This window comes from Phoxinus phoxinus (genome assembly GCF_949152265.1).
Source record: "Phoxinus phoxinus genome assembly, chromosome: 25".
Taxonomy (NCBI): Eukaryota; Metazoa; Chordata; class Actinopteri; order Cypriniformes; family Leuciscidae; genus Phoxinus; species Phoxinus phoxinus.
This window is the reverse complement of record NC_136900.1, coordinates 25,548,384-25,565,883: the sequence shown is the minus strand read 5'-3', so window position 1 is coordinate 25,565,883 and position 17,500 is coordinate 25,548,384. Positions and strand designations below refer to the sequence as shown.

At 51.4% G+C, this 17,500-nt stretch overlaps 1 protein-coding gene across 17 annotated transcripts in view; it reads right to left on the bottom strand.

The window, feature by feature from the left end:
• The window catches only part of nrcamb (neuronal cell adhesion molecule b), a 92,924-nt gene that overhangs the window by 28,809 nt on the left and 46,615 nt on the right, over positions 1-17,500 (bottom strand). For 7 of the 17 annotated variants that reach the window (XM_079604522.1, XM_079604523.1, XM_079604511.1 and 4 more), the window contains 14 exons: positions 15,536-15,732; positions 15,110-15,232; positions 14,104-14,274; positions 13,787-13,843; positions 12,687-12,798; positions 12,424-12,608; positions 11,892-12,023; positions 11,675-11,818; positions 10,675-10,786; positions 9,958-10,124; positions 9,061-9,208; positions 7,212-7,336; positions 6,550-6,588; positions 6,165-6,266 (listed from right to left, as the gene is read on the bottom strand). In XM_079604522.1, the coding sequence (XP_079460648.1) occupies positions 6,165-6,266; positions 6,550-6,588; positions 7,212-7,336; positions 9,061-9,208; positions 9,958-10,124; positions 10,675-10,786; positions 11,675-11,818; positions 11,892-12,023; positions 12,424-12,608; positions 12,687-12,798; positions 13,787-13,843; positions 14,104-14,274; positions 15,110-15,232; positions 15,536-15,732 (1,814 nt within the window). The remainder of the gene's footprint in view (positions 1-6,164; positions 6,267-6,549; positions 6,589-7,211; positions 7,337-9,060; positions 9,209-9,957; positions 10,125-10,674; positions 10,787-11,674; positions 11,819-11,891; positions 12,024-12,423; positions 12,609-12,686; positions 12,799-13,786; positions 13,844-14,103; positions 14,275-15,109; positions 15,233-15,535; positions 15,733-17,500) is intronic. The other 10 variants (XM_079604514.1, XM_079604515.1, XM_079604524.1 and 7 more) reach the window with 3 other exon arrangements.

Below are 17,500 nucleotides of genomic sequence, written 5' to 3'. Positions count from 1 at the left end.
GTGGCGCTGTTGTGCTTGTCTCCAGGTGTGCGTGTGTGTGTGTGTGTGTCGTACTCTTGGTGGCGCTGTTGTGCTCGTCTCCAGGTGTGTGTGTGTGTGTCGTACTCTTTGTGGCGCTGTTGTGCTCGTCTCCAGGTGTGTGTGTGTGTGTGTGTGTGTGTGTCGTACTCTTGGTGGCGCTGTTGTGCTCGTCTCCAGGTGTGTGTGTGTGTCGTACTCTTGGTGGCGCTGTTGTGCTCGTGTCCAGGTGTGTGTGTGTGTGTGTGTCGTACTCTTGGTGGCGCTGTTGTGCTCGTCTCCAGGTGTGTGTGTGTGTGTGTGTCGTACTGTTGGTGGGGCTGTTGTGCTCGTGTCCAGGTGTGTGTGTGTGTGTGTGTGTCGTACTGTTGGTGGGGCTGTTGTGCTCGTGTCCAGGTGTGTGTGTGTGTGTGTGTGTGTCGTACTGTTGGTGGGGCTGTTGTGCTCGTGTCCAGGTGTGTGTGTGTGTGTGTGTGTGTGTGTGTGTGTGTCGTACTCTTGGTGGCGCTGTTGTGCTCGTGTCCAGGTGTGTGTGTGTGTGTGTGTCGTACTCTTGGTGGCGCTGTTGTGCTCGTGTCCAGGTGTGTGTGTGTGTCGTACTCTTGGTGGCGCTGTTGTGCTCGTGTCCAGGTGTGTGTGTGTGTCGTACTCTTGGTGGCGCTGTTGTGCTCGTGTCCAGGTGTGTGTGTATGTGTGTGTCGTACTCTTGGTGGCGCTGTTGTGCTCGTGTCCAGGTGTGTGTGTGTGTGTGTGTCGTACTCTTGGTGGCGCTGTTGTGCTCGTGTCCAGGTGTGTGTGTGTGTCGTACTCTTGGTGGCGCTGTTGTGCTCGTGTCCAGGTGTGTGTGTGTGTGTGTCGTACTCTTGGTGGCGCTGTTGTGCTCGTGTCCAGGTGTGTGTGTGTGTGTGTGTCGTACTCTTGGTGGCGCTGTTGTGCTCGTGTCCAGGTGTGTGTGTATGTGTGTGTCGTACTCTTGGTGGCGCTGTTGTGCTCGTGTCCAGGTGTGTGTGTGTGTGTGTGTGTCGTACTCTTGGTGGCGCTGTTGTGCTCGTGTCCAGGTGTGTGTGTGTGTCGTACTCTTGGTGGCGCTGTTGTGCTCGTGTCCAGGTGTGTGTGTATGTGTGTGTCGTACTCTTGGTGGCGCTGTTGTGCTCGTGTCCAGGTGTGTGTGTGTGTGTGTGTCGTACTCTTGGTGGCGCTGTTGTGCTCGTGTCCAGGTGTGTGTGTGTGTCGTACTCTTGGTGGCGCTGTTGTGCTCGTGTCCAGGTGTGTGTGTATGTGTGTTGTACTCTTGGTGGCGCTGTTGTGCTCGTGTCCAGGTGTGTGTGTGTGTGTGTGTCGTACTCTTGGTGGCGCTGTTGTGCTCGTGTCCAGGGGTGTGTGTGTGTCGTACTCTTGGTGGCGCTGTTGTGCTCGTGTCCAGGTGTGTGTGTGTGTGTGTCGTACTCTTGGTGGCGCTGTTGTGCTCGTGTCCAGGTGTGTGTGTGTGTGTGTGTGTCGTACTCTTGGTGGCGCTGTTGTGCTCGTGTCCAGGTGTGTGTGTGTGTCGTACTCTTGGTGGCGCTGTTGTGCTCGTGTCCAGGTGTGTGTGTATGTGTGTGTCGTACTCTTGGTGGCGCTGTTGTGCTCGTGTCCAGGTGTGTGTGTGTGTGTGTCGTACTCTTGGTGGCGCTGTTGTGCTCGTGTCCAGGTGTGTGTGTGTGTCGTACTCTTGGTGGCGCTGTTGTGCTCGTGTCCAGGTGTGTGTGTATGTGTGTGTCGTACTCTTGGTGGCGCTGTTGTGCTCGTCTCCAGGTGTGTGTGTGTGTGTGTGTCGTACTCTTGGTGGCGCTGTTGTGCTCGTGTCCAGGTGTGTGTGTGTGTCGTACTCTTGGTGGCGCTGTTGTGCTCGTGTCCAGGTGTGTGTGTATGTGTGTGTCGTACTCTTGGTGGCGCTGTTGTGCTCGTGTCCAGGTGTGTGTGTGTGTGTGTGTCGTACTCTTGGTGGCGCTGTTGTGCTCGTGTCCAGGTGTGTGTGTGTGTCGTACTCTTGGTGGCGCTGTTGTGCTCGTGTCCAGGTGTGTGTGTATGTGTGTGTCGTACTCTTGGTGGCGCTGTTGTGCTCGTGTCCAGGTGTGTGTGTGTGTGTGTGTCGTACTCTTGGTGGCGCTGTTGTGCTCGTGTCCAGGTGTGTGTGTGTGTGTCGTACTCTTGGTGGCGCTGTTGTGCTCGTGTCCAGGTGTGTGTGTGTGTGTGTCGTACTCTTGGTGGCGCTGTTGTGCTCGTGTCCAGGTGTGTGTGTGTGTCGTACTCTTGGTGGCGCTGTTGTGCTCGTGTCCAGGTGTGTGTGTGTGTCGTACTCTTGGTGGCGCTGTTGTGCTCGTGTCCAGGTGTGTGTGTGTGTCGTACTCTTGGTGGCGCTGTTGTGCTCGTGTCCAGGTGTGTGTGTATGTGTGTGTCGTACTCTTGGTGGCGCTGTTGTGCTCGTGTCCAGGTGTGTGTGTGTGTGTGTGTCGTACTCTTGGTGGCGCTGTTGTGCTCGTGTCCAGGTGTGTGTGTGTGTCGTACTCTTGGTGGCGCTGTTGTGCTCGTGTCCAGGTGTGTGTGTGTGTCGTACTCTTGGTGGCGCTGTTGTGCTCGTGTCCAGGTGTGTGTGTATGTGTGTGTCGTACTCTTGGTGGCGCTGTTGTGCTCGTGTCCAGGTGTGTGTGTGTGTGTGTGTGTGTCGTACTCTTGGTGGCGCTGTTGTGCTCGTGTCCAGGTGTGTGTGTGTGTGTGTGTCGTACTCTTGGTGGCGCTGTTGTGCTCGTGTCCAGGTGTGTGTGTGTGTCGTACTCTTGGTGGCGCTGTTGTGCTCGTGTCCAGGTGTGTGTGTGTGTCGTACTCTTGGTGGCGCTGTTGTGCTCGTGTCCAGGTGTGTGTGTATGTGTGTGTCGTACTCTTGGTGGCGCTGTTGTGCTCGTGTCCAGGTGTGTGTGTGTGTGTGTGTCGTACTCTTGGTGGCGCTGTTGTGCTCGTGTCCAGGTGTGTGTGTGTGTCGTACTCTTGGTGGCGCTGTTGTGCTCGTGTCCAGGTGTGTGTGTGTGTGTGTCGTACTCTTGGTGGCGCTGTTGTGCTCGTGTCCAGGTGTGTGTGTGTGTGTGTGTCGTACTCTTGGTGGCGCTGTTGTGCTCGTGTCCAGGTGTGTGTGTATGTGTGTGTCGTACTCTTGGTGGCGCTGTTGTGCTCGTGTCCAGGTGTGTGTGTGTGTGTGTGTGTCGTACTCTTGGTGGCGCTGTTGTGCTCGTGTCCAGGTGTGTGTGTGTGTCGTACTCTTGGTGGCGCTGTTGTGCTCGTGTCCAGGTGTGTGTGTATGTGTGTGTCGTACTCTTGGTGGCGCTGTTGTGCTCGTGTCCAGGTGTGTGTGTGTGTGTGTGTCGTACTCTTGGTGGCGCTGTTGTGCTCGTGTCCAGGTGTGTGTGTGTGTCGTACTCTTGGTGGCGCTGTTGTGCTCGTGTCCAGGTGTGTGTGTATGTGTGTTGTACTCTTGGTGGCGCTGTTGTGCTCGTGTCCAGGTGTGTGTGTGTGTGTGTGTCGTACTCTTGGTGGCGCTGTTGTGCTCGTGTCCAGGGGTGTGTGTGTGTCGTACTCTTGGTGGCGCTGTTGTGCTCGTGTCCAGGTGTGTGTGTGTGTGTGTCGTACTCTTGGTGGCGCTGTTGTGCTCGTGTCCAGGTGTGTGTGTGTGTGTGTGTGTCGTACTCTTGGTGGCGCTGTTGTGCTCGTGTCCAGGTGTGTGTGTGTGTCGTACTCTTGGTGGCGCTGTTGTGCTCGTGTCCAGGTGTGTGTGTATGTGTGTGTCGTACTCTTGGTGGCGCTGTTGTGCTCGTGTCCAGGTGTGTGTGTGTGTGTGTCGTACTCTTGGTGGCGCTGTTGTGCTCGTGTCCAGGTGTGTGTGTGTGTCGTACTCTTGGTGGCGCTGTTGTGCTCGTGTCCAGGTGTGTGTGTATGTGTGTGTCGTACTCTTGGTGGCGCTGTTGTGCTCGTCTCCAGGTGTGTGTGTGTGTGTGTGTCGTACTCTTGGTGGCGCTGTTGTGCTCGTGTCCAGGTGTGTGTGTGTGTCGTACTCTTGGTGGCGCTGTTGTGCTCGTGTCCAGGTGTGTGTGTATGTGTGTGTCGTACTCTTGGTGGCGCTGTTGTGCTCGTGTCCAGGTGTGTGTGTGTGTGTGTGTCGTACTCTTGGTGGCGCTGTTGTGCTCGTGTCCAGGTGTGTGTGTGTGTCGTACTCTTGGTGGCGCTGTTGTGCTCGTGTCCAGGTGTGTGTGTATGTGTGTGTCGTACTCTTGGTGGCGCTGTTGTGCTCGTGTCCAGGTGTGTGTGTGTGTGTGTGTCGTACTCTTGGTGGCGCTGTTGTGCTCGTGTCCAGGTGTGTGTGTGTGTCGTACTCTTGGTGGCGCTGTTGTGCTCGTGTCCAGGTGTGTGTGTGTGTGTGTCGTACTCTTGGTGGCGCTGTTGTGCTCGTGTCCAGGTGTGTGTGTGTGTCGTACTCTTGGTGGCGCTGTTGTGCTCGTGTCCAGGTGTGTGTGTGTGTCGTACTCTTGGTGGCGCTGTTGTGCTCGTGTCCAGGTGTGTGTGTGTGTCGTACTCTTGGTGGCGCTGTTGTGCTCGTGTCCAGGTGTGTGTGTATGTGTGTGTCGTACTCTTGGTGGCGCTGTTGTGCTCGTGTCCAGGTGTGTGTGTGTGTGTGTGTCGTACTCTTGGTGGCGCTGTTGTGCTCGTGTCCAGGTGTGTGTGTGTGTCGTACTCTTGGTGGCGCTGTTGTGCTCGTGTCCAGGTGTGTGTGTGTGTCGTACTCTTGGTGGCGCTGTTGTGCTCGTGTCCAGGTGTGTGTGTGTGTGTGACGTACTCTTGGTGGCGCTGTTGTGCTCGTGTCCAGGTGTGTGTGTGTGTGTGTGTGTGTCGTACTCTTGGTGGCGCTGTTGTGCTCGTGTCCAGGTGTGTGTGTGTGTGTGTGTGTGTCGTACTCTTGGTGGCGCTGTTGTGCTCGTGTCCAGGTGTGTGTGTGTGTGTGTGTCGTACTCTTGGTGGCGCTGTTGTGCTCGTGTCCAGGTGTGTGTGTGTGTGTGTGTGTCGTACTCTTGGTGGCGCTGTTGTGCTCGTGTCCAGGTGTGTGTGTGTGTGTGTGTCGTACTCTTGGTGGCGCTGTTGTGCTCGTGTCCAGGTGTGTGTGTGTGTGTCGTACTGTTGGTGGGGCTGTTGTGCTCGTGTCCAGGTGTGTGTGTGTGTCGTACTCTTGGTGGCGCTGTTGTGCTCGTGTCCAGGTGTGTGTGTATGTGTGTGTCGTACTCTTGGTGGCGCTGTTGTGCTCGTGTCCAGGTGTGTGTGTGTGTGTGTCGTACTCTTGGTGGCGCTGTTGTGCTCGTGTCCAGGTGTGTGTGTGTGTGTGTGTGTGTGTCGTACTCTTGGTGGCGCTGTTGTGCTCGTGTCCAGGTGTGTGTGTGTGTGTGTGTGTCGTACTCTTGGTGGCGCTGTTGTGCTCGTGTCCAGGTGTGTGTGTGTGTGTGTCGTACTCTTGGTGGCGCTGTTGTGCTCGTGTCCAGGTGTGTGTGTGTGTGTGTCGTACTCTTGGTGGCGCTGTTGTGCTCGTGTCCAGGTGTGTGTGTGTGTGTGTGTGTCGTACTCTTGGTGGCGCTGTTGTGCTCGTGTCCAGGTGTGTGTGTGTGTGTGTGTGTGTCGTACTCTTGGTGGCGCTGTTGTGCTCGTGTCCAGGTGTGTGTGTGTGTGTGTGTGTCGTACTCTTGGTGGCGCTGTTGTGCTCGTGTCCAGGTGTGTGTGTGTGTGTGTCGTACTCTTGGTGGCGCTGTTGTGCTCGTGTCCAGGTGTGTGTGTGTGTGTGTCGTACTCTTGGTGGCGCTGTTGTGCTCGTGTCCAGGTGTGTGTGTGTGTGTGTGTGTCGTACTCTTGGTGGCGCTGTTGTGCTCGTGTCCAGGTGTGTGTGTGTGTGTGTGTGTGTGTCGTACTCTTGGTGGCGCTGTTGTGCTCGTGTCCAGGTGTGTGTGTGTGTGTGTGTGTCGTACTCTTGGTGGCGCTGTTGTGCTCGTGTCCAGGTGTGTGTGTGTGTGTGTCGTACTCTTGGTGGCGCTGTTGTGCTCGTGTCCAGGTGTGTGTGTGTGTGTGTGTGTGTGTCGTACTCTTGGTGGCGCTGTTGTGCTCGTGTCCAGGTGTCCAGGTGAGTTGAACACTTCTCGCTCCCGGATCCGTCAGCTCCAGATCAGTGGGAGCGTCCGGCTGCCCTGAGGAGTCAAACACACACAGATCCATCAGTTCATCATAACACACACACACACACACACACCATCCGACGAACACATGCTACATGAGACCAGATGATCAGATGCGAATCACATGACGACGCATGCACATCTGAACCAGAGTCACTTCAGAAACCAATGAGAGAACGCAAGATTCATCTGAAAATAAATGAAATCATATCAGATAAATGTGATCCAGCATGCTCCATTCCACACACACACGCCCTGGGGCATTATGGGATGTGATGCGGCACGGTGTGTTTACCGTTGATCGGAGCAGGAGTGGGCGGAGCCTCTGAGTGGGCTGGGTCAGGGAGTGAGGAAGAAGTGTGTTAGTTTACAGACAGTCACACACAAACAAGACTCACATTCGTTGGTTTTCTGTCACTAAAATCCCTGGTTTCTGCAGGAAAGCGTCACACGGATCCGTCCGGAGAGGGACGGGGATTATAGATAATAATATTCTGAATGTTCCAATCCAATCTGACCTCTGACCTGTGAACCCTGAATCATAATCACACACCGCTGGCTCGATGTCCAGAGGAGAACTGAGACTGAGACTGGTTTCTCTCGAGGGTTTCTCCACTCTGGCACTGATGGAGTTTCGGTTCCTTCACTGTCGGCTTGGCTTTTGTCTTGCTCAGTTGGGGACATTTGATTAAATATTCAACAATATTATTGATCTCCTGCATCGACAGCATTATACGAGAGCTGAACTGAGCTGGACGATGACATCACGGTTTTCTCCAGAGCGGCTGTATATATATATATACTTTTTTTACAACAAAAAACGAACCATCACTGAACTTGCTTAAAACTTCGTTGCACTATTGTCCTGTTATCTCTGTAAAGCGGCTCTGAAACACTCGGTCCTGTAAGCGCTGTATAAAGGAGAGTCTATTCCACAGAGAACACCAGGACACTCACCGACCACCGTGAGCCGAGCGCTGGCCGAGTCCTGGTCCAGAGAGGTGTTCGTGACACACGTGTACGTTCCTGCGTCGCTCTCCGTCACGCCTCTGATGGTCAGACTGTCCAAGTGCGCTCGAAACCTGTGATCACACACACAACTCAGATCAAATCTCAATTTAAAGGTGACATATTACGCCCCTTTTCACAAGATATATGCACATATATGGTGTCCCCAGAATGTGTGTGTGAAATTTCAGCTCAAAATACCAGATCATTTATTATTGCTTGTCAAATTCGCCCCTTTTTGGGTGTGAGCAAAAACGCGCAGTTTTTGTGTGTGTTTCTTTAAATGCAAATGAAGAGGACGAGGGCGGAGCTTCAGAAACTCCGGCAATAACAGAACCGGACAGAGACATGAAGAACATGCAAAGTCCTTCTGGAAATAACCAAACAGGCCAATCTCACTCATCCAGAATCCCAGAGTAACCAGTAGCGAGTGCAGCCTTACGGAGAGACTCAGGAAGAGTTTCTGGATGTTAGTGGAGACATTTCTGTAGTTGTTGTGGAGTTACACTGATCATCTCATCATCATGTTGAACTCTTACACAAGTGTCCACAGTTCCTGAGGTGTTTATAAGACAGCGCTGACATGTTCTGGTCACTAGTGTTCAGTCTGTGCTCAACCACAGAACAGTTTCAGGCTTTGCTGGATCTTCTGCCTGTCACAGTGTCTGGTTTGTGTTTCCCCGGGTGTCCACTAGAGGTCTCTTCTCCATACTGTCACCATTACTTCTGGAACTGCATTTCCCACAATCCCTGTCTGGACTCATCACTGTTCATTGCACTCAGCTGTTCCCTATCAACATTGTTAGTTTATGTGTATATATACCCTGTCTGGTTAGTGTTTGTCACGGAGTCGTTGTTATTTGTCACACCACTTCGGAGGTCTGTTTTCTAGCCTGTTCTTGTTTTGTTTCTTTTGTTTGGATTGATTATATGGATTTTGACCCCTGCCTGGATGATTACGATTTTGGATTACTCTGAATAAATAACCATTACTGCTTTTGGATCTATCCCGGTGTCCCGTGTGTGGTCTCGTGACAGAACGACTCCGTCCGAATCATAGATCCAGCGGTATAGATTTTCGTGGGTCTTCCCCAACCACGAAGACAGAGAGGAGGCAGAAGAGGGGGAATTTGAAAGTTGAAGAGGTTCCCCTTCGTATGAACATTTTTCAGTGCCTGCGTTATGGACCCGCCAGACTGAGGAGGCCATGGCGGTCAATTCCTCTGAGTACCCTTCCACCAGTGACAGTGAATCTTTTAGGGGAACCCGTCTGGTCATGTTTTCGGGAACTCGTGGAGGACACAGGGGAGGAGATGCTAGAGGTGAGTCCCAGCCCCACTCTCCACTTCGGTCGTTCTTTGACCATGGGCCAGTGATGCTCAGCCCAGAGCTCCCTTCGCCGCTGGTCCTGTCCAGCTCGGAGCCTGCACCTCGCCATAAAGAACGGCGGAGGAGGACTTCCTGCCTCCCCAGTGAACCAGAGACCATCCCGGTGGCCGTCCCCGTGCAGTTGTCCCGGAGGTAGTCACGTGCAGCCCGCTGTCGTCCCGGAGGTAGTCCCCGTGCAGTCCGCTTTGATCTTGAGTCGGTTGTCACGAATACTGGTTAACCTATGATGTTTTCTTGAAATGTTGTGATTTTGTCATGCATGCAATTTACATACAAATTTTATATTACAAATATGGGGTATTGAATCCAATTGTGTTCGGTTTGACCTTGAAAATATCGATTAGACCCAGACTTCAAACCTAATTGAGACTGATATGATGCAGTGAATGATGAAGAGTCTCACACACACCTGTCGTCGTCGGGCAGCTCTCCTCCATCTTTGAGCCAGCTGGTGCTGGGAATGAGAGACGGGTCGTGCTTCACTTTACACTCAAACAGAACGTCTCTGTTCCTCTGGACCACCCTGTACTCCGGAGGCCTGAGGATCCGCGTCGGCTCTGCAGGAGATGCTGACCATCAGAAACATGCTCTCTCTCTCACACACACACACTCACTCACTCACTCTCACTCACACACACACACACACACACTCACACACTCACTCACTCACACTCACTCACTCACACACTCTGCGTTGCTAGGCGGTTGGTAAAGATCATTTGTAACACTAATTGCTTCCTCCAGACATGCGGATCTGAGGAATGAGAAACTGCCAGCTTGCAGTGTTTCTCCCGGCTCTCGTCAGGTCTGAATGCTTTCCTAATGCTCTTCAGAGAGGCACTTAACTGAAGCCTGCAGCCTCCAGACATGATGCATGATGGGATACCTGGAGCCTCCAGACATGATGCATTTCAATCTTTTATATGTCATGGACCAATTTATGCTAGGAAAAATGTATATATGTAAAATATTATTTGGAAAAAATTAATTCATGTTCCAATTCATTCATTCGTTCATTTACTAATTTATTTCATTTAAATTGTATTTATTGAATAATTTATATATTTTTAATTATATATATATATATATATAATTGCATTAGCAATTTAACAATTTAGCAGATGTATTTATCAATTTATTTGTAATTATTTATTTATATAATTTTGTATATGTATATTTTTTTATTTAAATTGTTGCTGGAGATTTGTTTTTATATTCTATATTTATTTAAATAGATTTTGAATGATTTGCTTTTCCACAGAGCCCCGATTCAGAAGCATGAACACCGAGTTGAATGATCTCTGACCTTTGACCTCCAGGTAGACGTGGTTCTCGGAGATGCCGAGGTTGTTCCTGGCGACGCAGGTGTATTTCCCGCCGTTCACAGCCTGAGACACGTGGATCTCCAGCGTTCCGTTCTTGTGGAACACATAGGGATCTCCCTCCAGCATGCCGGAGCGGCTGTCCTTAAACCTGGAGCGGTGGATTCATCAATATAACTCCATCACACACTCCCGCCAGCAACAGTGCTCCTGGTGTAAAGCAGCACTGCATGCATGCGGGGAACACAATCCCATAATGCACTGAGGTTTAAGTGAGGGATAATGTACATCCAGCCGGTTGTTATCTCAGAATAAACCCAATCAATAAGTTGCAAAGCTTCCGCGGAGAGAGCAGTTTCAGCGGCAAGATCAAACTAGACGGAGATTTAAGAGATACTGTATACAGTCATAACTTATTACACAGCATTTACAACATACAGAATTATGGAGATTAGAGATATTGAGTTCAACTGTTTTAAAATCGTAGCTGTTTGTATCTTATGATCCAACAGTGAACAAAACAAGTCACAAAATGGCCGCCGCTGCGTTTGTATGAACCAGAGAGAGCGAGTCCACGTAATAAAAATAGCTGAGAATGAGAGAGGACCCACAATGCACTGCAGCAGAATCCGGTCTCTAATGAAGCCCAATTGAAATGTCACAGTGTGAGTGTTTGATGAGGAGTGTGTGTTCAGTCTCACCATGTGACGGCCGGGACGGGCGAGCCGAAGAACAGGCACTCCAGCAGAGCGGGTCGGTTCTCGATCACCTGATACACTTTATTAGGGGCCGTCAGAACTCTGGGCGGCTCCGCTGGAACACACACAGGTCACATGATCATCACATCCAGTGAAGAAATGCTAACAGACGTCAGTGTGTGTGTGTGTGTTGTCGGCTCATCAGTGTGTGTGTGTGTGTGTGTTGTCGGCTCGTCAGTGTGTGTGTGTTGTCGGCTCGTCAGTATGTGTGTGTGTTGTCGGCTCGTCAGTATGTGTGTGTGTTGTCGGCTCGTCAGTGTGTGTGTGTGTTGTCGGCTCGTCTGTGTGTGTGTGTGTGTTGTCGGCTCGTCAGTGTGTGTGTTGTCGGCTTGTCAGTATGTGTGTGTTGTCGGCTCGTCAGTGTGTGTGTGTGTGTTGTCGGCTCGTCAGTGTGCGTGTGTGTGTGTGTTGTCGGCTCGTCTGTGTGTGTGTGTGTGTGTTGTCGGCTCGTCAGTATGTGTGTGTTGTCGGCTCGTCAGTGTGTGTGTGTGTGTGTGTGTGTGTGTTGTCGGCTCGTCAGTATGTGTGTGTTGTCGGCTCGTCAGTGTGTGTGTGTGTGTGTGTGTGTTGTCGGCTCATCAGTATGTGCGTGTGTTGTCGGCTCGTCAGTGTGTGTGTGTGTGTGTGTGTGTGTGTGTGTGTGTGTGTTGTCGGCTCGTCTGTGTGTGTGTTGTCGGCTCGTCTGTGTGTGTGTGTGTGTTGTCGGCTCGTCAGTATGTGTGTGTGTTGTCGGCTCGTCAGTGTGTGTGTGTGTTGTCGGCTCGTCAGTGTGTGTGTGTTGTTGGCTCATCAGTGTGTGTGTGTGTGTGTTGTCGGCTCGTCAGTATGTGTGTGTTGTCGGCTCGTCAGTGTGTGTGTGTGTGTGTGTGTTGTCGGCTCGTCAGTGTGTGTGTGTGTGTGTGTGTGTGTGTGTGTGTGTGTGTGTGTGTGTGTGTGGGCTCACCCAGCACGTTGACGAAGGCGTTGGCCAGTAAGTACCCGTGTTGATTGGAGGCGTTGCACTGGTAAACGGCGCTGGAGCCCTTCTGGACCTCGGAGAAGATGATGCTGTCGTCCTCCACTTTCCGGCTCGGGTCTTTAGGAGCGTCTGTCAGCAACAACAACACAACGTCAGTCAGAGGTCAGGGGTCAGGGGTCAGCTGGGACGGACAGTAACTGACCCTCGATGGGCAGGCCGTTCATGGACCAGCGGATGTGGGGTTTGGGGTGTCCTCGGGCCCGGCACGTGATGACGCCCGTCTCCAGCGGAGCCAGAACCAGATTCCTGGGAGCGCTGATCCAGTACGGAGCCGCTACGGAGAGACAACAGCGCTTAGTGCTCTTCCTACACCCGGAGCCGTGTGGAGCACTTTTATGATGGACAGATTTATGATGGACAGATGCACTTTTATGATGGACAGATGCACTTTCACTTTTATGATGGACAGATGCACTTTTATGGACTTCAAAACAGAAATAGTCATACACTGCCATTACAAAGCTTGGAAGAGCCAGGACATTTTTTAAATATAACTCCGATTGTATTTGTCTGAAAGCATAATGTCATATACACCTAGGATGACTTGAGGCTGAGTAGATCATGGGCTAATTTAGATTTTTGGGTGAACTACCCCTTTATTTTGAGAGAGTAATGCCCCAGGATTGCTCCATCCGGACCGAGCTCCAAGCGTGTGTGTGTTGTGCTGTTTTCACCTCTAACGGAGACTGTGATGGTGTGGTGAACTGAGCCGAGCCGGTTCCCGGCAGCGCAGCGATACTCCCCGGCGTCCGCCTCCGACACGTCCGAGATCCGCAGGGTCTTGTTGAAGTTCATCAGGGAAGCTCTGCGGCCGGGGATCTCACCGCTGAGCTTGGTCCAGGAGACCGCAGGAGTGGGACTGAGCGGGAACATCAGAACGTCACAGACCCAAACACACACACTAGTTACTGTAGAGCTGTGGTGAATCTGAACTCACAGGCCGTCTGCGATGCACTCCAGCTCCAGAACCTCTCCTCGCAGGACCATCTGAGAGCTGAGCGAGCCGCTGGGAACCAGGAACACCGGCGCTCGCTCGTCCACCGGCTTATCTGGAACACAACGCTCTCAGTGAGACCCTGCTTCATAACCAGAACTCATGTCAACTAGGGTTGGGGATCGGAAATCAGAATGAGGTCAGGAATCGGACACTTGTTATAACATTTTTAATTTCTATTCCTCTTATCGATTCCTTTGTGAGAATTTCAATATAACTTTAAACCATTCAGGCGTGAGACGACTCGCTGTTTTCTGCTCTGCAGGCGTGTGTGTCCGTTTACTGGATATTCCTGCCGTCTCTATAATAACACTAATATTCCTGCCGTCTCTATAATAACACTAATATTCCTGCCGTCTCTATAACACTAATATTCCTCAAACCACAAAAGAGAAAATTCACTTGTTCTTGATTGAATAACTATTTGTAATGTATATTTTATTTATAAAGTGCAGTGTTATTTTACATTTGATTACAGTTTCTGAACCTGAATACCTGAAAACCTTAAAACACTTTATTTCAATCGTATCTTTGTTCAGTTCTTGTGATTGCTAATTTTTTATTTTTTATCTTTTAATTACAGTGTTTACTTTTCTTTAATAATGCTTAAAATGTATATTAGTTCGGCTAGTTGTTTATCTATGGTGTTTTTAAACCACAGTTAAACGTTCCTTGTGTAAGTGTTCCTTAGCCTGTTGCTTTTCGTTCATGATATCTACGTTTTTTTTTGTTTTGTTTTTTTTACCTTATTGGAATCGAAATTAGGAATCAATAAGAATCGGAATCGATAAGCAGAATCGGATTCTTTAAAATTGAAACGATACCCAACCCTAATATGAGCAGACATCAGGAAGATGAAGAGAGTTCAGAAAGAGATGATGAGGAGCGACAGGATCATGTGTCTACAGCAGAAGACATCTGAGATCTGTTAGTCAATAAACAGGGCTTTAATGAAAGACGCTCCGGAATGAGGGAGTACAGCGGAGGTTAGAGGTCACTGGGTGTGGGTTAGACCAGAGTCACTAGGGGGCGCCGTCACTCACCACTAAACAAATCAGTGTCATTGAAATAATCTGCCATTGTGTCATTGAGTGAATCCACTGAAACACAACAAAACAACAAAACAAATCAAACACATGCAAAGCAACCGCAGGAATATGATGCGAGACTCTCACAGCTGCGGCCGGTGGCATTTGCGACTCAAGAGCTCTTTGTTTCGCCCGAGAGCAGACAGTGCATTAAAGTGATGAATGGATGTTCTCGGGGGTTTTATTGACGCTCAAACCAACCCAAAACTACAATAGTGCTCATTCAGAGGCGCATGAGCAGGGGAAGCGTCCTCCCACAGGCCGAGACTCACGGTCGATGACGTGCACGGCGATGGGCTGCTTCTGCTGGATGGTCTGCGTGTGCGGGAACCGGGCGTAGCAGATGTAGTTGCTCCTGGAGTCCTCCAGCAGGACATTGGAGAAGTACAGGTCTCCGTTCAGACCCTGAGACACTCGCCGGCTCTGCGGCAGACGCTGGAAATCTGCACACACACACACACACACGGGGACACACACAGACACACACACACACACACACACGGGGACACACACACAGACACACACAGATACACACACACGCACACACAGACACATACACACACGCACACACACACGCACACACACGGACACACACACATATGGACACACACACATATGGACACACACACATATGGACACACACACATATGGACACACGGACACGGACACACACACACACGGACACACACACACACACGGACACACACGGACACACACACAGACACACGATTAGAGTTGGAGAGAAAGGGAAGCTGCGCTGGTCTTCTCTCCTCTATTGTGTCGTATATCGAGTGAAGCGCTTCAGGAACAAGAACACATGTGGGCGGGGCTTGATTGTGTCTGTGGGGAACTGATTGGATGGTTGTGGTTTGCTATTGGCTGATCTCATGAGAGTGACAGGTTATAGCCCCGCCCTCGCTTTGATTCTGTGCATCGTTTGTTGATTGGATGTGGGCGTGGCTCTATGCAAATTAGTGTGAGCTTGCAGGGGCGGAGTTTTTTGTCTGTGGGGAATTGATTGGATGGTTGTGGTTTGCTATTGGTGGATCTCATGTGAGTGACAGGTTTCCCCGCCCCAGTCTTGATTCTGTGCATTGTTTGTTGGGATGTGGGCGTGGCTCTGTATGCAGATGAGCATGAGTTTGAAGGGGCGGAGTTTAATCACACTAAATGATCGGAGAAGATCCATTTGATTAAACATTATAAGCTCAAAACATAAAAACAAGTAATTGTTCATAGTTGACATGCGTTCAGAAAACCGATGTAATGAGGACTTACTGTTGTCCATCCAGAACACGATGGGCGGCGGCAGGCCGGCGGGGGGGCGGCAGTGCAGGACTAACGACTGGCCCTCCTGCGCAACGATTGGACTGAACTTCTCTTTAGACCACAGCGGAGATCCTGCAGGAAGAGGAAGCAGCCGTGATCACATGACTCCACGCGAGCGCGAGCGTGACGGACAGGTGACAGGTGATGCAGGAAAGAGATCTAAACACTGATGAGGTCACTATGAGGTCAGTGTCAGGATTGGGCCGCCGCATGCGTTACAGCCGAACGTTCCCATTTACCTCCGAGTATCAGATCTCTGATGACGCTGAAAATGTCTTACGACACACACAACAACGAGAGTGAGAGGGTTAAACGAGCTGCGTGAGAGATGAGATGAGCAAGCAGCGAGTGATCTGATTGGTGGAGCTGACGTACTGGACTGGCGGATGATGATGTGGTTGGAGAGGGCGGAGCCGAGCTGGTTGTGGGCGGTGCACTGATACACGGCCTCGTAGGCGTCGGCCTTCTCTCCTCCGCTGATGTCGATCACCAGCGTTCCTGAATGAGGCTTCATCGTGACTTTGGGATCTTTATCGATGTCGAAATGCGTCCCGTTCCTGGTCCACGAGAAGCTGTGGGCGATCAGAACAAGTTTATTTATGTAGCACATTTGATACATAACTGCATCTGTCAATCATAAAAGTGCATCTGTCCATCATACAAGTGCATCTGTCCATCATAACTGCATCTGTCAATCATAAAAGAGTTTTATGAGTGTGTGTGAGTCTCGTCTCGGAGTGTGTGTGAGTCTCGTCTCGGAGTGTGTGTGAGTCTCGTCTCGGAGTGTGTGTGAGTCTCGGAGTGTGTGTGAGTCTCGGAGTGTGTGTGAGTCTCGTCTCGGAGTGTGTGTGAGTCTCGTCTCGGAGTGTGTGTGAGTCTCGTCTCGGAGTGTGTGTGAGTCTCGGAGTGTGTGTATGTCTCGGAGTGTGTGTTCGAGTCTCGTCTCGGAGTGTGTGAGTCTCGGAGTGTGTGTGAGTCTCGTCTCGGAGTGTGTGTATGTCTCGGAGTGTGTGTTCGAGTCTCGTCTCGGAGTGTGTGAGTCTCAGAGTGTGTGTGAGTCTCGTCTCGGAGTGTGTGTGAGTCTCGTCTCGGAGTGTGTGTGAGTCTCGGAGTGTGTGTGAGTCTCGGAGTGTGTGTGAGTCTCGTCTCGGAGTGTGTGTATGTCTCGGAGTGTGTGTTTGAGTCTCGTCTCGGAGTGTGTGAGTCTCGGAGTGTGTGTGAGTCTCGGAGTGTGAGTGTGTCTCGTCTCGGAGTGTGTGTATATCTCGGAGTGTGTGTTTGAGTCTCGTCTCGGAGTGTGTGAGTCTCGGAGTGTGTGTGAGTCTCGGAGTGTGAGTGTGTCTCGTCTCGGAGTGTGTGTATGTCTCGGAGTGTGTGTTTGAGTCTCGTCTCGGAGTGTGTGAGTCTCGGAGTGTGTGTGAGTCTCAGAGTGTGTGTGAGTCTCGTCTCGGAGTGTGAGTGAGTCTCGTCTCGGAGTGTGAGTGAGTCTCGTCTCGGAGTGTGTGAGTCTCGGAGTGTGTGTGAGTCTCGTCTCGGAGTGTGTGTGAGTCTCGTCTCGGAGTGTGAGTGAGTCTCGTCTCGGAGTGTGTGAGTCTCGGAGTGTGTGTGAGTCTCGTCTCGGAGTGTGAGTGAGTCTCGTCTCGGAGTGTGTGTGAGTCTCGTCTCGGAGTGTGAGTGAGTCTCGTCTCGGAGTGTGTGAGTCTCGGAGTGTGTGTGAGTCTCGTCTCGGAGTGTGAGTGAGTCTCGTCTCGGAGTGTGTGAGTCTCGGAGTGTGTGTGAGTCTCGTCTCGGAGTGTGAGTGAGTCTCGTCTCGGAGTGTGAGTGAGTCTCGTCTCGGAGTGTGTGTTGGTCTCGTCTCGGAGTGTGTGTGAGTCTCGGAGTGTGTGTATGTCTCGGAGTGTGTGTGAGTCTCGTCTCGGAGTGTGAGTGAGTCTCGTCTCGGAGTGTGTGAGTCTCGGAGTGTGTGTGAGTCTCGTCTCGGAGTGTGAGTGAGTCTCGTCTCGGAGTGTGTGAGTCTCGGAGTGTGTGTGAGTCTCGTCTCGGAGTGTGAGTGAGTCTCGTCTCGGAGTGTGAGTGAGTCTCGTCTCGGAGTGTGTGTTGGTCACGTCTCGGAGTGTGTGTTTGAGTCTTGTCTCGGAGTGTGTGAGTCTCGGAGTGTGTGTGAGTCTCGTCTCGGAGTGTGTGTGAGTCTCGTCTCGGAGTGTGTGTGAGTCACGTCTCGGAGTGTGTGTGAGTCTCGTCTCGGAGTGTGTGTGAGTCACGTCTCGGAGTGTGTGTGAGTCTCGTCTCGGAGTGTGTGTGAGTCTCGTCTCGGAGTGTGTGTGAGTCACGTCTCGGAGT